General features: G+C 37.8%; 1 protein-coding gene across 2 annotated transcripts in view; it reads right to left on the bottom strand.

Moving 5' to 3' along the window:
* The window catches only part of ARMC9 (armadillo repeat containing 9), a 161,924-nt gene that overhangs the window by 115,439 nt on the left and 29,040 nt on the right, over positions 1-17,445 (bottom strand). Inside the window, exons 7-8 of one of the 2 annotated variants that reach the window (XM_077155412.1) lie at positions 9,151-9,246; positions 6,084-6,176 (exon numbers count right to left, since the gene is read on the bottom strand). In XM_077155412.1, the coding sequence (XP_077011527.1) occupies positions 6,084-6,176; positions 9,151-9,246 (189 nt within the window). The remainder of the gene's footprint in view (positions 1-6,083; positions 6,177-9,150; positions 9,247-17,445) is intronic. The other variant, XM_077155413.1, reaches the window with a different exon arrangement.

Genomic DNA, 17,445 nt, shown 5'->3' with positions numbered 1-17,445 from the left:
AGACTCCTATATCCAGCAAAATTGTCCTTCAAAAATGAGGGAGAAATTAAAACATTCTCAGACAAAAAGTCACTGAGAGAATTTGTGACCAAGAGACCAGCTCTGCAAGAAATACTAAAGGGAGCACTAGAGTCAGAACCGAAAAGACAGAAGAGAGAGGTATGGAGAAGAGTGTAGAAAGAAGGAAAGTCAGATATGATATATATAATACAAAAGACAAAATGGTAGAGGAAAATATTATCCAAACAATAATAACACTAAATGTTAATGGACTGAATTCCCCAATCAAAAGACATAGAATGGCAGAATGGATTAAAAAACAGGATCCTTCTATATGCTGTCTACAGGAAACACATCTTAGACCCAAAGATAAACATAGGTTGAAAGTGAAAGGTTGGGAAAAGATATTTCATGCAAATAACAACCAGAAAATAGCAGGAGTGGCTATACTAATATCCAACAAGTTAGACTTCAAATGTAAAACAGTTAAAAGAGACAAAGAAGGACACTATATACTAATAAAAGGAACAATTAAACAAGAAGACATAACAATCATAAATATTTACGCACCGAACCAGAATGCCCCAAAATACGTGAGGAATACACTGCAAACACTGAAAAAGGAAATAGACACAAATACCATAATAGTTGGAGACTTCAATTCCCCACTCTCATCAATGGACAGAACATCTAGACAGAGGATCAATAAAGAAATAGAGAATCTGAATATTACTATAAACGAGCTAGACTTAACAGACATTTATAGGACATTAAATCCCACAACACCAGGATACACCTTTTTCTCAAGTGCTCATGGATCATTCTCAAAGATAGACCATATGCTGGGTCACAAAGCAAGTCTTAACAAATTTAAACAGATTGAAATCATACACAACACTTTCTCGGATCATAAAGGAATGAAGTTGGAAATCAATATAGGCAGAGTGCCAGAAAATTCACAAATACATGGAGGCTCAACAACACACTCTTAAACAACAAGTGGGTCAAAGAAGAAATTGCAAGAGAAATTAGTAAATACCTCGAGGCGAATGAAAATGAAAACACAACATATCAAAACTTATGGGACGCAGCAAAAGCAGTGCTAAGAGGGAAATTTATTGCCTTTATCAGAATGCCTTTATCAGAAAAGAAGAAAAGGCAAAAATGCAGGAATTAACTGTCCACTTGGAAGAACTGGAGAAAGAACAGCAAACTAATCCCAAAGCAAGCAAAAGGAAAGAAATAACAAAGATTAGAGCAGAAATAAATGAAATTGAAAACATGAAAACAATAGAGAAAATCAATAAGACCAGAAGTTGGTTCTATGAGAAAATCAATAAGATTGATGGGCCCTTAGCAAGATTGACAAAAAGAAGAAGAGAGAGGATGCAAATAAATAAGCTCAGAAATGGAAGAGGACACATAACTACTGACCTCACAGAAATAAAGGAGGTAATAACAGGATACTATGAACAACTTTACGCTAATAAATACAACAATTTAGATGAAATGGACGGGTTCCTGGAAAGACATGAACAACCAACTTTGACTCAAGAAGAAATAGATGACCTCAACAAACCAATCACAAGTAAAGAAACTGAATTAGTCATTCAAAAGCTTTCTAAAAAGAAAAGTCCAGGACCAGACGGCTTCACATGTGAATTCTATCAAACATTCCGGAAAGAATTAGTACCAACTTTCCTCAAACTCTTCAAAACAATCGAAGTGGAGGGAAAACTACCTAATTCATTCTATGAAGCCAACATCACCCTCATACCAAAACCAGGCAAAGATATTACAAAAAAAGAAAACTACAGACCAATCTCTGTAATGAATACAGATGCAAAAATCCTCAATAAAATTCTAGCAAATCGTATCCAACAACACATTAAAAGAATTATACATCATGACCAAGTAGGATTCATCCCAGGTATGCAAGGATGGTTCAACATCAGAAAATTAATTAATGTAATACACCATATCAACAAATCAAAGCAGAAAAATCACATGATCATCTCAATTGATGCAGAGAAGGCATTTGACAAGATTCAACATCCTTTCCTGTTGAAAACACTTCAAAAGATAGGAATACAAGGGAACTTCCTTAAAATGATAGAGGGAATATATGAAAAACCCACAGCTAATATCATCCTTAATGGGGAAAAATTGAAAACTTTCCCCCTAAGATCAGGAACAAGACAAGGATGTTCACTATCACCACTATTATTCAACATTGTGTTGGAGGTTCTAGCCAGAGCAATTAGACAAGAAAAAGAAATACAAGGCATCAAAATTGGAAAGGAAGAAGTAAAACTATCACTGTTTGCAGACGATATGATACTACACGTCGAAAACCCGGAAAAATCCACAACAAAACTACTAGAGCTAATAAATGAGTACAGCAAAGTAGCAGGTTACAAGATCAACATTCAAAAATCTGTAGCATTTCTATACACTAGTAATGAACAAGCCGAGGGGGAAATCAAGAAACGAATCCCATTTACAATTGCAACTAAAAGAATAAAATACCTAGGAATAAATTTAACTAAAGAGACAAAAAACTTATATAAAGAAAACTACAAAAAACTGCTAAAGGAAATCACAGAAGACCTAAATAGATGGAAGGGCATACCGTGTTCATGGATTGGAAGACTAAATATAGTTAAGATGTCAAATCCTACCTAAATTGATCTACAAATTCAATGCAATACCAAACAAAATCCCAACAACTTACTTTTCAGAAATAGAAAAACCAATAAGCAAATTTATCTGGAAGGGCAGGGTGCCCCGAATTGCAAAAAACATCTTGAGGAAAAAAAACGAAGCTGGAGGTCTCGCGCTGCCGGACTTTAAGGCATATTATGAAGCCACAGTGGTCAAAACAGCATGGTATTGGCATAAAGATAGATATATCGACCAATGGAATCGAATAGAGTGCTCAGATATAGACCCTCTCATCTACGGACATTTGATCTTTGATAAGGCAGTCAAGCCAACTCACCTGGGACAGAACAGTCTCTTCAATAAATGGTGCCTAGAGAACTGGATATCCATATGCAAAAGAATGAAAGAAGACCCATCTCTCACACCCTATACAAAAGTTAACTCAAAATGGATCAAAGATCTAAACATTAGGTCTAAGACCATAAAACAGTTAGAGTAAAATGTAGGGAGATATCTTACGAAACTTACAATTGGAGGTGGTTTTATGAACCTTAAACCTAAAGCAAGAGCACTGAAGAAGGAAATAAATAAATGGGAGCTCCTCAAAATTAAACACTTTTGTGCATCAAAGAACTTCATCAAGAAAGTAGAAAGACAGCCTACACAACGGGAGATAATATTTGGAAATGACATATCAGATAAAGGTCTAGTATCCAGAATTTATAAAGAGATTGTTCAACTCAACAACAAAAAGACACCCAACCCAAGTACAAAATGGGAAAAAGACTTGAATAGACACCTACCAGAAGAGGAAATACAAATGGCCAAAAGGCACATGAAGAGATGCTCAATGTCCCTGGCCATTAGAGAAATGTAAATCAAAACCACAATGAGATATCATCTCACACCCACCAGAATGGCCATTATCAACAAAACAGAAAACGACAAGTGCTGGAGAGGATGCGGAGAAAGAGGCACACTTATCCACTGTTGGTGGGAATGTCAAATGGTGCAACCACTGTGGAAGGCAGTTTGGCGGTTCCTCAAAAAGCTGAATATAGAATTGCCATACGACCCAGCAATACCATTGCTGGGTATCTACTCAAAGGACTTAAGGGCAAAGACACAAACGGACATTTGCACACCAATGTTTATAGCAGGGTTATTTACAATTGCAAAGAGATGGAAACAGCCAAAATGTCCATCAACAGAATGGCTAAACAAACTGTGGTATATACATACAATGGAATATTATGCAGCTTTAAGACAGGATAAACTGATGAAGCATGTAATAACATGGATGGACCTAGAGAACATTATGCTGAGTGAGTCCAGCCAAAAACTAAAGGACAAATACTGTATGATCCCACTGATGTGAACTGACATTTGAGAATAAACTTGGAATATGTCATTGGTAACAGAGTCCAGCAGGAGGTAGAAACAGGGTAAGATAATGGGTAATTGGAGCTGAAGAGATACAGACTGTGCAACAGGACTAGATATAAAAACTCAAAAATGGACAGCACAATAATACCTAATTGTAAAGTAATCATGTTAAAACACTGAATGAAGCTGCATCTGAGCTATAGGCTTTGTTTGTTTGTTTGTTTGTTTGTTTTTTACTATTATTATTACTTTTATTTCTTTTCTCTATATTAACATTCTACATCTTTGTCTGGTGTGCCGCTAGTTCTTCTAAACCGATGCAAATGTACTAAGAAATGATGATCATGCATCTATGTGATGATGTTAAGAATTACTGATTGCATATGTAGAATGGTATGTTTTCTAAATGTTGGGTTAATTTCTTTTTTTTTTTTTCCATTAATTAATAAAATAAAAAAAATTAAAAAAAAATTAAACACTTTTGTGCATCAAAGAACTTCATCAAGAAAGTAGAAAGACAGCCTACACAATGGGAGACAATATTTGGAAATGACATATCAGATAAAGGTCTAGTATCCAGAATTTATAAAGAGATTGTTCAACTCAACAACAAAAAGACAGCCAACCCAATTACAAAATGGGAAAAAGACTGGAACAGACACCTATCAGAAGAGGAAATACAAATGGCCAAAAGGCACATGAACATATGCTCAATGTCCCTGGCCATTAGAGAAATGTAAATCAAAACCACAATGAGATATCATCTCACACCCACCAGAATGGCCATTATCAACAAAACAGAAAATGACAAGTGCTGGAGAGGATGCGGAGAAAGAGGCACACTTATCCACTGTTGGTGGTAATGTCAAATGGTGCAACCACTGTGGAAGGCAGTTTGGCGGTTCCTCAAAAAACTGAATATAGAATTGCCATATGACCCAGCAATACCATTGCTAGGTATCTACTCAAAGGACTTAAGGGCAAAAACACAAATGGACATTTGCACACCAATGTTTATAGCAGCGTTATTTACAATTGTAAAGAGATGGAAACAGCCAAAATGTCCATCAACAGACAAGTGGCTAAACAAACTGTGGTATATACATACGATGGAATATTATGCAGCTTTAAGACAGAATAAACTTATGAAGCATATAATAACATGGATGGACCTAGACAACATTATGCTGAGTGAGTCTAGCCAAAAAATAAAGGATAAATACTGTATGGTCCCACTGATGTGAACTGACATTCGAGAATAAACTTGGAATATGTCATTGGTAACAGAGACCAGCAGGAATTAGAAACAGGGTAAGATAATGGGTAATTGGAGCTGAAGGGATACAGACTGTGCAACAGGACTAGATACAAAAACTCAAAAATGGACAGCACAATAATACCTAATTGTAAAGTAATCATGTTAAAACACTGAATGAAGCTGCATCTGAACTACAGGTTTTTTTTTGTTTGTTTGTTTGTTTGTCTTTTTTTTTACTATTATTATTTTTATTTTTTTCTCTATATTAACATTCTATATCTTTTTCTGTTGTTTTGCTAGTTCTTTTCCTAAATCGATGCAAATGTACTAAGAAATGATGATCATGCATCTATGTGATGATGTTAAGAATTACTGATTGCATATGTAGAATGGAATGATTTCTAAATGTTGTGTTAATTTCTTTTTTTCTTTAATTAATAAAAAAAAAACTGAAAAAAAAAATGGTTGACTGATCTTCTTACGACATAGGACAATTATTTCAAGGATTCTTTCCCAAGAAGACAGATTTTTTTCTGACCAAGAAGCTTCTAAGCACATGACATAAAAAGAAGGCCCTAGCCAACTTTCAGAGACCTGATACCATAGAAGCTGACCTGTTCAGGCCTCAGCACATCCTCCCATTAATACAGCACTCACCTTGTATTCAAGTATCCTTACGAATTTTCCCTGTTTATGGGGCAACCGGAGCCAGTGTGCAACTCTAAATAATTCAGCTCTAAAAATAGTAGGCAATCTCTCTGCTTCAAAAGGATACATACAGCGTTAAGAGCTTTGGTGTGTTATTAGCTTTGAAAATTAAAGCCAAAAACTTTTCCAACTTCAACTTTAACTCTGGAGTCCAAGAATCCTGACGGAAAAAAAACAAAAATAAAAGTGTTATACCACTAAATGCGGAGGGTATCTTCAAATCAATGGTTACTGTGTTAAAGAGCCTTGCTAGAGTTATTGTAACCAAAAGCAATATATCTTGACAGCAATGTGATGCTGCAAAAAACAGGCTTTAAGACATCTTACCCATTCATTTACAGGGGAATCAAGTACCCATAGCAGAAAGAAAAGGACAGAGCTCTTTCACAAACAAGGAAAAAGTAAACCTGTAGAGAATTTGAATATTTCACATGACTTAAACATAAGCATGACAAGTAACCTTATTAGGTTGAATACTGAAAGTAACCCAGTACACTTTAGGTGTACATGGCACTGGTGGGCATAACACAACTGGTTAACACTAAGTTACTGAAAGTTTCCTGAAGAAAGGGATTCATTTCCATAATCCCCATCTGAGAAGCCTAGGATACCCCATTATTTCAAGAATTATGAAACACTTTTAGATTGATCTGTCCCTTACCTCTGAGAACCCTTCATTTTCCTCATACCTTCCCATCCTTCCCCACATTCTCCAGCTCTACAGCAGTGGCCTCTAGCCCCCATCTCCCAATCAATCCATCCATCTACGTTGTCTGACTACAGGGGAAAATACTGCCGGCTGAGCAGAAAAGTCCTCTATTTTTAAAAATCTAGAGTTCCCTGGCACTGCATGATAATTTTGCCTATAATGTGTGCTATAGTTCAAAGCTGTCTGGATTCAACTATATAGAAAAGAATCTCAAGAAAGCACTTCCATGTTGGCCAACGTAACTCAAACAAAATAAACAAAAACCCTACTGGGGACATGTAGACTGCCAGTTAGATTGTTCTGTTTGTTAATCACCACTTCCTATAGCTCTGTTAATGGCAGGAATAATAATGCAAGAAAACTTCTCTGGGAAATGGGTCCCCTATTTGTTTTGATGTTCATATTCTCTCTGTGCTTTCAGCTTTGAGAATAAGAATATTTCCCGGGTCTGACGGGCCTCTGGCTGCCAAGCTTCCAAAAAATGATTAATGAGATGAATGCTTAGCATAATGGGAGGAGCACTGCTCGGAAAAAAAAGTCTTAGAAAAGTCACTCATCCTCACTCATCCTTTTTATTTTACTTTAAACTGGACTAATGATTGACTTTTTTTCCCAACAGCAAAAGCTTTTTATCATTCAAAATCTTACTCAAAATCCTAATATATAAATCAATAAAAGTCAGGTTATTCTGGTGGAAGTGGGGCAGGGGCCAACAGCCCAACAAATGCCCTATGTTTACCCATTGCTTCCTCTTTCTTTTGTAGAGCTTTCAAGAGGTCTCTTCCATCTCCTTAAATCTTCCTTAATTAAGCTTAACACAGTCCTTGGCACGTAATAGGTGCTTAAAGGTCTTTCTCATTGTGATCAATTACAGGAATACCTAAGTATCTCAGGCAAGAAGATGTTTACTAAGAAATTGAGTTTGAAGAAAAGACCACGTTATAATTTTACAAAGGAATTTCCTTTTCTAGAAGCATATCAGAAGAGATAACCTAGGAAAAGCAGCAGTGAAAACAAGGAAAAGAACAGATAAAATAAAGACAATCTTTTTTGTTTCGTTTTGTTTTGTTTGCATGGGCAGGTACCAGGAATCAAACCCGGATCTCTGGCATGACAGGTGAGAACTCTGCCTGCTGGGCCACAGTGACCCGCCCAAGACCATCTTTTTAAATGCATCCCTGAGTGGCAATAAAGGAACTGCAGAGGCCGAAAACAAACTAAACGCAGGAATTCTGAGAGTTAAAGGGGGCATCAAAGGCAGTTTTTACCCTTATGATAACTGTAGAACTGTGATGACATTAAACTTCAGTTCTGAAAGCTGCCAGCCATACAGAAGACAATAGGATCCACCCACAATAGGATCCTAGATCTGTTAGGTAATCTAATAGAAGACTTCTGCATAAAACCAGGATCCCAAAGGACTACACCATCAGTAAAAGGTAAAGTAAAGCCAGTGCACAGAAGGGGACAGTAAGGAAACATACCTATCTTGACTTTGGCACTAGGTGGAAGGAGGGTGGGGGACTTCCCTTGAGACTTCAAAACTACAAACTGGCCCCATAAAAGTCTGTAGCCTAAATTTGCACTATCTGTGTGGTCCCCAAACCTCAAGCAAATAACATAATTTAAGATAGTCCAGGATTGGTAATACCCCAGGTGACTGTCAGGTGCAAATATAAATCTTCTCTGGAAGAATCAAACTCTACCCAGTCCTCAAAAAAATTCCTACAAGTCCCAAGTAAAACAAACTCACTGTCAAAAATCAATAAACATATAAGTAAATAAGGCACTATGAATGAGAACCAGCAGAAACACAACACGGCTAGATCAGCACTGCAAAGACTTCTGACTCTGAAATGATCAGGCGGAGAATATAAAATAAATATGTAATATGTTAAAGAGAAAAAAGAGAGGCTTGAAAATATTAGCAGGGAAAAAGAGACTATAAAAATAACCCAATCAGCAATCCCCTCTGGGGGAAAATGTAGTGGATCTACAGGAGGCCAAATACAGGGTCGCCAAATGAGTAAGCAATCCTATTACTGGGATTATATTCGAAAGAACTGAAAGCAGGACTTGAATAGACATTTGCACACTGATGTTTATGGCAACATTATTCAGAATATCCAATGGATGGAGAGGGCCAAAAGGTACACTGACTAAGAAGCAGAAGAGCGAACTGTGGTGGGTACATATGATGGAATATTATGTACAAGGCATGTAACAAGGTGAATGAACCATGAGGACATTATGTTGAGCAAAATAAGCCAGAAACAAAAGGCCAAATATTGTATGGTCTCTTTTAGAAAATATTTATAAGAAAATTGGGGCCTAGGTTATAGGCTCTTACAACAGTCACATTTACTCCTGAGCTTTAAGTATCGTTTCTAAATTCTGAGATGCTATGCTATATTTGTGTACTAACCTGGTATTTCCCTGGAACTCTGGGTACCTGTGTGATACCTAAACTCAGAGTTGGGAGTTCTGCAGCTCTGAAAGTCAGCATTCCTACATACAGCAACTGTTAAAGACACCGATAAACAGGTCAGCTTTCAATTAAAGATAAGAATGAAGTCAATCTGATTGGGACTAAGGTAAATCAGAATAAAGGGTAAAGGATGATATTGTCTGTATTTTAGAACTTCCCCTACTGTATGAAGCCAAAGAACAAGAGGTTTATTTTGTCCAAAACCTAAATTTTTTTTTAGGTAGCACACAATCTAACTTAACTTGTCTGCCCAGTTCAGTTAAACAAACTAGCCACATGAAGCCTAGAATTGGGACAATTCTTACAAGGTCTTCCAATTCTCTATAGCTTAATGTAATACCCAGATGGATTCCAGAGTACGTTGGGCAGAGACTTAAAAAGTATTGGGTATGCCGCGATGACTCAGCAGGCAAAGTTCTCACTTATCATGCCGGAGACCTGGGTTCGATTCCCCGTGCCTCCCATGCAAAAAAAGAAAAAGTACTGGAAAAGTTTCTTGAGGGACTGGAGAAAAAATATGGAACTATTAAACTTTCCCACCTGGAAAATCCTTGATACCCTCTCAAACATTAGGAACTCCCAAGTCAGCAGGCCAAACCCTTGATCTTGAAGTTTGTTCTCATTAAACTTATTTCTGTAATGAAGAAGCTAAATGGTAGTTAGATTCAGGTGTCAACTTGGCCAGATGATAATGCCCTGTTGTTCTATTTCTGTTGCCCTGAATCATCAGTATGTGAAATTCATCTATGGCTGACTACATTTGTGGTTGGTTAAGGCGAGTGTCTTCCACAATGAGTGAGGTTTAATTTAATTAGCTGGAGGCTTAAAGAGAGAGGCCAAGCCAACACAAGAAGCAAACTTACTACCTCCCCCTGTCTACGTGGGGCATGACTCCCAGGGGTGTGGACCTTCCTGGCAACGTGGGACAGAAATCCTGGAATGAGCTGAGACTCAGCATCAAAGGATTGAGAAAACCCCCAGAATGAGCTGAGACGCAGCATCAGGGGATTGAGAAAACCTTCTCGACCAAAAGGGGGAAGAGAGAAATGAGACAAAATAAAGTGTCAGTGGCTGAGAGATTCCAAACAGAGTTGAGAGGTTATCCTGGAGGTTATGCTTATGTATTAAGTAGATATCACCTCGTTGTTCAAGATGTAGTGGAGAGGCTGGAGGGAACTGCCTGAAAATGTAGAGCTGTGTTCCAGTAGCCATGTTTCTTGATGATGATTAAACAATGATATAGCTTTCACAATGAGACTCTGTGAATGTGAAAACCTTGTGTCTGATGTCCTTTTAGCTACTATATCAACAGAAGAGTAGAACATATGGAATAAAAATACATAATAGGGGGAATAAATGTTAAAATAAATTTAGTTTGAAATCCTAGTGGTAAATGAAAGCAAGGGATAAGGGGTATAGTATGTATAATCTTTTTTTTTCTCTGTTATCATTTTATTTCTTTTTCTGTTATCTTTTTATTTCTTTTTCTAAATCGATGCAAATGTTCTAAGAAATAATGAATATGCAACTATGTGATGATATTAAGAATTACTGATTGTATATGCAGAATGGAATGATCTCTTAATGTTTTGTTTGCTAATTTTTTTTTTAATTAATAAAAAAAGTTAAAAAAATAAAATACACTAAAAAATTTTTTTTTCTTAAATAAAAAAAGAGAGAGGTCAGAAGAGAGCTCAGCAGCTCAGCATACCTCATCTCAGCACTCGCAGCTCAGCCTAGACGTCTGGAGTTGCAGAAGAGAATCACCCCCAGGAAGCTGCTGAAACCCAGAACCCAGAAGCCACGAGAGAAGGCCAGCAGACATTACTGTGTGCTTTCCCATGTAACAGAGAATCTCAGATGAAAGTTAACAGCCTTTAAGAATTACATATTTTTAACTAAATAAATCCCCTTATTAAAAGCCAATCCATCTCTGGAATATTGCATTCTGGCAGCTTTGGCAGATTAAAACACTAAGCCTACGTATAATTCTGCCTAAGAGTTACTTCCAGAGAACCTCTCTTGCTGCTCAGATATGACACACACACCCCCCACCTCAACCCAGCTCTGCAAGAAAAATCTTTACCCTCCCCCTACAAGGGACATTATGTCCAGGGATGTAAGTCTCCCTGGCAATGTGGGATATGACTCCCAGGGATGAGCCTGGCCCTGCCACTGTGGGAGCAACAGTGTCTTCTTGACTAAAAGAAATGTAACAAATAAGGTACCAGTGGCTAAGAGATTTCAAACAGAGTAGAGAGGTTATTCTGGAGGTTACTCTTATGCAAGGTTCAGCTAGCTATTGATAATTGCCATGGTATGCCAAGTCCCAACTAACAGTATTCCTGTAAAACCTAAAGAAAACCCAGGGCTCTATCTGAGACTCTATAAAAGTTTCACTCACTAAGTTTATTTTTCAGAAACCTAAAATCTCCAGATGGTTCCTTGGCCAGGTAAGTCCTGAAACCCAAAGTTACCAGTCTCTCCAAGATCACTGGCCAGTTGCATCCCTCTACCCATAATGTTCACACCTCTTTTCAACATGAAGATGTCAGAATGGTCATTACCCAAATATCTCTAAAGATTGGGAGAAGGATCAAAGGAGAAGGAGGAGTTGTAATGGAGAAGACAGGATTTAACAATTGAGTATGACTACTGAATCATTACACCGATTTTTTTTTTTAGTCTCCAGTGTCTTAGAGTAGCTAGAAAGAAATATCTGAAATTGTGGAACTGTAACCCATACTCTACTTTGAATTTTGTTCTATAACTACTTGTTAAAACGTATTTTGAAACTTATCACTTTTTTGTATATATGTTATATTTCACAATAAAAAATGTTAAAACAAACAATCAAATTTGAATAAAACAAAAGTACTTCTAAAAATAAAAGTTTATAACTAAAATTAAGTATTTAATGAAAAAATTAAGACCAGATTAGACATAGCTAAAGGGTGAATATATGAACAGAAAGACAGAAATGAATAAATTACCCAGAAAACAGTGCAGAAAGAGACGCAGATATGGAAAATATACAGAAGATATAAGAGATAGAATGAGAAAGTCTAGTATATTACATTTTATCAGAAATCTGGAAAGAGAAAATAGAGAGAATAGGGAAGAGGCCATATGTGAAGGGATATAAATAGAAAATTTACCAGAGTTGCTGAAAGACACAAAACTTCACACAAAGGAAGCAGAAAAATCTCAAGTAAAAACAGAAATCTATCCTTAGATACTGTGCTGGTTTGAAAGGATGTATGTCCCCTAGAAAAGCCATGTTTTAATCTAAATCCCATTCCATAAAGGCAGAATAATCCCTATTCAATACTGTATATTTGAAACTGTAATCAGATCATCTCCCTGGAGATGTGATTTAATCGAGTGATTGTTTAAGCTGGATTAGGTGACGACATGTGGGTGGGTCTTGATAAATTTCTGGAGTCCTATAAAAGAGGAAACATTTCAGAGAATGAAAGAGATTCAGAGAGAGCCAGAGAAGAACAGCATAGCCACGAGAAGCAGAGTCCACCAGCCAGCAACCTTTGGAGATGAAGAAGGAAAATGCCTCCCGGGGAGCTTCATGAAACAGGAAACCAGGAGAGAAAGCTAGCAGATGACAACATATTTGCCATGTGCCTTTCCAGATGAGACAGAAACTGTGTTCGCCATCTGCCTTCCACTTGAGAGAGAAACCCTGAATTTCATCGGCCTTCTTGAACCAAGGTATCTTTCCCTGGATGCCTCTGATTGGACATCTATATAGACTTGTTTTAATTAGGATATTTTCTTGGCCTTAGAACTGTAAACTAGCAACTTATCAAATTCCCCTTTTTTAAAAGCCATTCTGTTTCTGGTATATTGCATTCCAGCAGGTAGCAAACTAGAACAGACATATTATAATGAAATTATAAAATCTCAAAGGCCAGAGATAAAAACAGATCACTTACAAAGGTACTGCAATTAGATGGACAGCCAACTAAAAAATAGCAACAAGAGGAGCTAGAAGACAATGTCATTATCTTCGATGTACTAAAAGAAAATAACTCTAAACCTAGTATTCTAAACCCTATGTGAGAAAGCAATAAAGACATTTTCAGACAAACAAGAACTGAAAGAAGAGACCCTCACTAATGGAGATCTTAAAGGAAGGTACTTAAAGCAGAGGAGAAAAGACCCTAGAGAGAAGATTCTCAATGCAAGATGGAATGGTAAGTAAAAATATGATAAATACAAGGGTAAATATATACACTGATTGTATAAAATAATAGAGATGTCTAATTTGTAAGGTTAAAGTACATAGTTAAAATACTTGACAAGAGCCCATAAATTGGGAAGGGAATGAACAAAGATAATGCATTCTAGGTCCTTGCAATATTTGGGAAGAGACAGAAACTGATTTTAGACTTTATTATGTGTGCATGCTAAAATATCTAGGATAACCATTAAAAGAACATATACAGAGAACAGCAAAAGAAGAAAAAACATGGAACAAAATTAATCTCCATGAATACTAAAGGTCACTAGGTTCATCAAAGCATAGATTCAAGCATCTAAGGTCTGCCTCAGAGTGCCAAATCAAAGGGTTTCCTGCTGCAGTCTAAGCTGGTCCCTTCTCTGACTCTGTCAGCAATGCCTTGCCTTGATCTAAGGCTTCCTCCATACTGTTGTGTCATAAATAGAAGTCTTCAGTGTGATAAAATATAATGTTCCTTTTTAAGTTTTCATCATATTCCTAGCCATTTTATTCCTTCAACTTTTTGCAGAGGAAGGGGGTAAAATTTAAATTCAGACAGACCAAGAAAAATAAGCACAAAATTCAACATGGCAACCCTATAAGTCTGCTTTGATGAAATCAGCCAACCAACTGACTTTCAGTTAGCAGCTCCTATTTAGGAATGAGGAAAGCCATTTTATAGAATCATAGCTAAACAGGAAGCTGAAATGTTCTGTGGTTTGGAGGAACAATTGCTTCAACTGTTCAGTGGCAGAAGAATTTCATAAAGATTGTGGGAAATAGTGTGAGGTCTTTAGAAAAAGCAATTTAATTACATCAAAAGTATTTCAGTCTCTAAATACATTTCAATAAAGCTCTACCTGGGGTAACTTCACTTGTGTAAGACAACAAAAATTACTATAATGGGTGTGCTGGTTTGAAAGGAAGTATGTCCCCTAGAAAAGCCATGTTTTAACCAAAATCCCATTTCATAAAGGCAGAATAATCCTTATTCAATACTGTATGTAATTAGATCATCTCCTTGGAGATGTAACCCAATCAAGAGTGGTTGTTAAACTGGATTAGGGGAGATGTGTCTCCACCCATTTGGGTGGGTCTTGACTGAGAGGAAACATTTTGGAGAATGAGAGATTCAGAAAGAGCAAAGAAGAATGACATAGCGATGAGAAGCAGAGAGAATCAGTGAGAACCAGTCAGCGAACTTTGGAGATGAAGAAGGAAAACTCCTCCCAGGGAGCTTCATGAAACCGGAAGCCAGGAGAGAAAGCTAGCAGATGACACGGTGTTCACCATGTGCCCTTCCAGCTGAGAGAGAAGCCCTGACTATGTCTGTCATGTGTCTTCTCACTTGAGAAAGAAACCCTGAACTTCATTGGCCTTCTTGAACCAAGGTATCTTTCCCTGGATGCCTTAAATTGGACATTTCTATAGACTTGCTTTAACTGGGACATTTTTCTCAGCTTTAGAATTATAAATTAGTAACTTATTAAATTTCCCTCTTTAAAAGTCATTCTGTTTCTGGTATATTGCATTCTGGCAGCTAGCAAACTAGAATAATGGGTAAATCCGGTTAATTGATGTTATGCTGAAATGTCAACTAGAATGAAATATAAGAATTAAAAGAGCTACAGGAAAAAGCCTGATGGAAATAACTAAACACAATCAAGTAATCAGATATATGCCAAGCAAGTGAGAATTTTAATGCAAAATACATACAGACCAGAAATTGTGTAAAATAACCTAGTTCTAATTTAGGCTACTAATTTTCAGTACAATTGAATATATGATCCTTTCAATATTAAATAGTATATCTGGTACAATTTAGGAGGCTATTTGTGCTGGTTTAAAAGGATGTATGCCCCCTAGAAAAGCCATGTTTTAGGACTTCCGGGTCAAGATGGCGGCTTAACAACGTGCACGTTGTAGTTCGTCCTCCAGAACAACTACTAAATAACCAGAAACAGTACAGAACAGCTCCTGGGGCCACGTCAGTGACCAGACACACAGCGTATCCCAGTCTGGACCAGCTGGACCGGCTGCGAGCACCCCCCAGAACCGTGAGTTCCCAAAGCTGCAGCGGCCAGCGCCCCTCCCCCACAGACTGCTTCCCAGAGGGGAAAGGAAAGGACTTTACCAGCAGCAGGGACTGGGCACAATCAAACGCCAATTGGGGAACTAATTAACAAATTCTGACTACTAAAAATAGGCCCCCAGCTTAGGTGAACCTGATCAAAGCGGAGGTTGCTCATTTTTGCCCCGGCGCCAAGGGGGCAGGACTGACAGAAAAAGGGGGGGGGGGAGAAGAAGGAAACAGAGGTTTTTGTGGCTGTGTATCTACAAAGGCTTGACTGCCTCTGGATACAGTGGCAGGACTTTTCAGGCTGCAACTGCCCCAGAAGTGAGCTCTTTTGGGGGCTTATCTGGAGCCTGTGCCTTCCCCAGGGGAGGGGTGAAGCCCAACTCAGGTGGAATCCCTCCATCAAGGAATTCAGACACCAGGGCTTGGTAATTTGAAGCCATTAAAACCAGCCTACAACCTCTCCTCTGTCTCCACCACACCCCAGCAGGGAGAGTCTGCCAAAATTAAAGGTACTGCATCATCTTATGCTGGTGGGACCTGCAGTCAGACAAGTGCCACACACAGGGCAGGATAAGAAAAACAGAGTCCAGAGATTTCACAGGAAAGTCTTTCAACCTGCAGGGTCTCACCCTCAGGGAAAACCGATGCAGGTGACTCTTTCCTCCTGATAGGAGGCCAGATTGGTCTGGGAAAATCTGGCTGGGGTCTATAATATCTAAGTAGACCCTCCTAAGTGTGTGTGGGGGGGGGAAGGCACCACATAAGCAGGGCAAGAAACAAGAAAACAAGAACTGAAAAATTCTCCTCTGCTAAACAAAACTTAAGTTAAAGGACCAGATAAAGCTGAACGGACTGTCAAAGAACAGATAGACAACAAATTCATCCAGCAAGAAAACCCTAGATAAAAGAAGTGAAAGCAATCTCCAGAATAAACGAATTAAGGTAATTAAATGCCTAGATGCCAGCAAAAAATAACAAATCACACTAGGAAAACTGAAAATATGGCCCAGTCAAAGGAACAAACCAACAATTCAAATGACATACAGGAGCTGAAACAATTAATTCAGAATGTACGAACAGACATGGAAAACCTCATCAAAAACCAAATCAATGAATTGAGGGAGGATATAAAGAAGGCAAGGAAAGAACAAAAAGAAGAAACTGAAAGTCTGAAAAAACAAATCACAGAACTTATGGGAATGAAAGACACAGTAGAAGAGATGAAAAAAACAATGGAAACCTACAATGGTAGATTTCGAGAGACAGAACATAGGATTTCAAAACTGGAGGATGGAACATCTGAAATCCGACAAGAAACAGAAACTATAGGAAAAAAAATGGAAAAATATGAGCAGGGACTCAGGGAATTGAAAGACAATATGAAGTGCACGAATATACGTGTTGTGGGTGTCCCAGAAGGAGAAGAGAAGGGAAAAGGAGGAGAAAAACTAACGGAGGAAATTATCACTGAAAATTTCCCAACTCTTATGAAAGACTTAAAATTACAGATCCAAGAAGTGCAGCGTACCACAAAGAGAATAGATCCAAATAGACATACTCCAAGACATTTAATAATCAGAATGTCAGAGGTCAAAGAGAAAGAGAGGATCCTGAAAGCAGCAAGAGAAAAGCAATCCATCACATACAAGGGAAGCCCAATAAGACTATGCGCAGACCTCTCAGCAGAAACCATGGAGGCGAGAAGACAGTGGGATAATATATTTAAATTATTAAAAGAGAAAAACTGCCAACCAATAATTCTATATCCAGCAAAACTGTCCTTCAAAAATGAGGGAGAAATTAGAACATTTTCAGACAAAAAATCACTGAGAGAATGTGACCAAGAGACCAGCTCTGCAAGAAATACTAAAGGGAACACTAGAGACAGATACGAAGACAGAAGAGAGAGGTGTGG

The sequence above is a fragment of the Tamandua tetradactyla genome, chromosome 3 (assembly GCF_023851605.1).
Source record: "Tamandua tetradactyla isolate mTamTet1 chromosome 3, mTamTet1.pri, whole genome shotgun sequence".
Lineage (NCBI taxonomy): Eukaryota > Metazoa > Chordata > Mammalia > Pilosa > Myrmecophagidae > Tamandua > Tamandua tetradactyla.
This window is presented reverse-complemented; position numbering and strand designations above follow the sequence as displayed.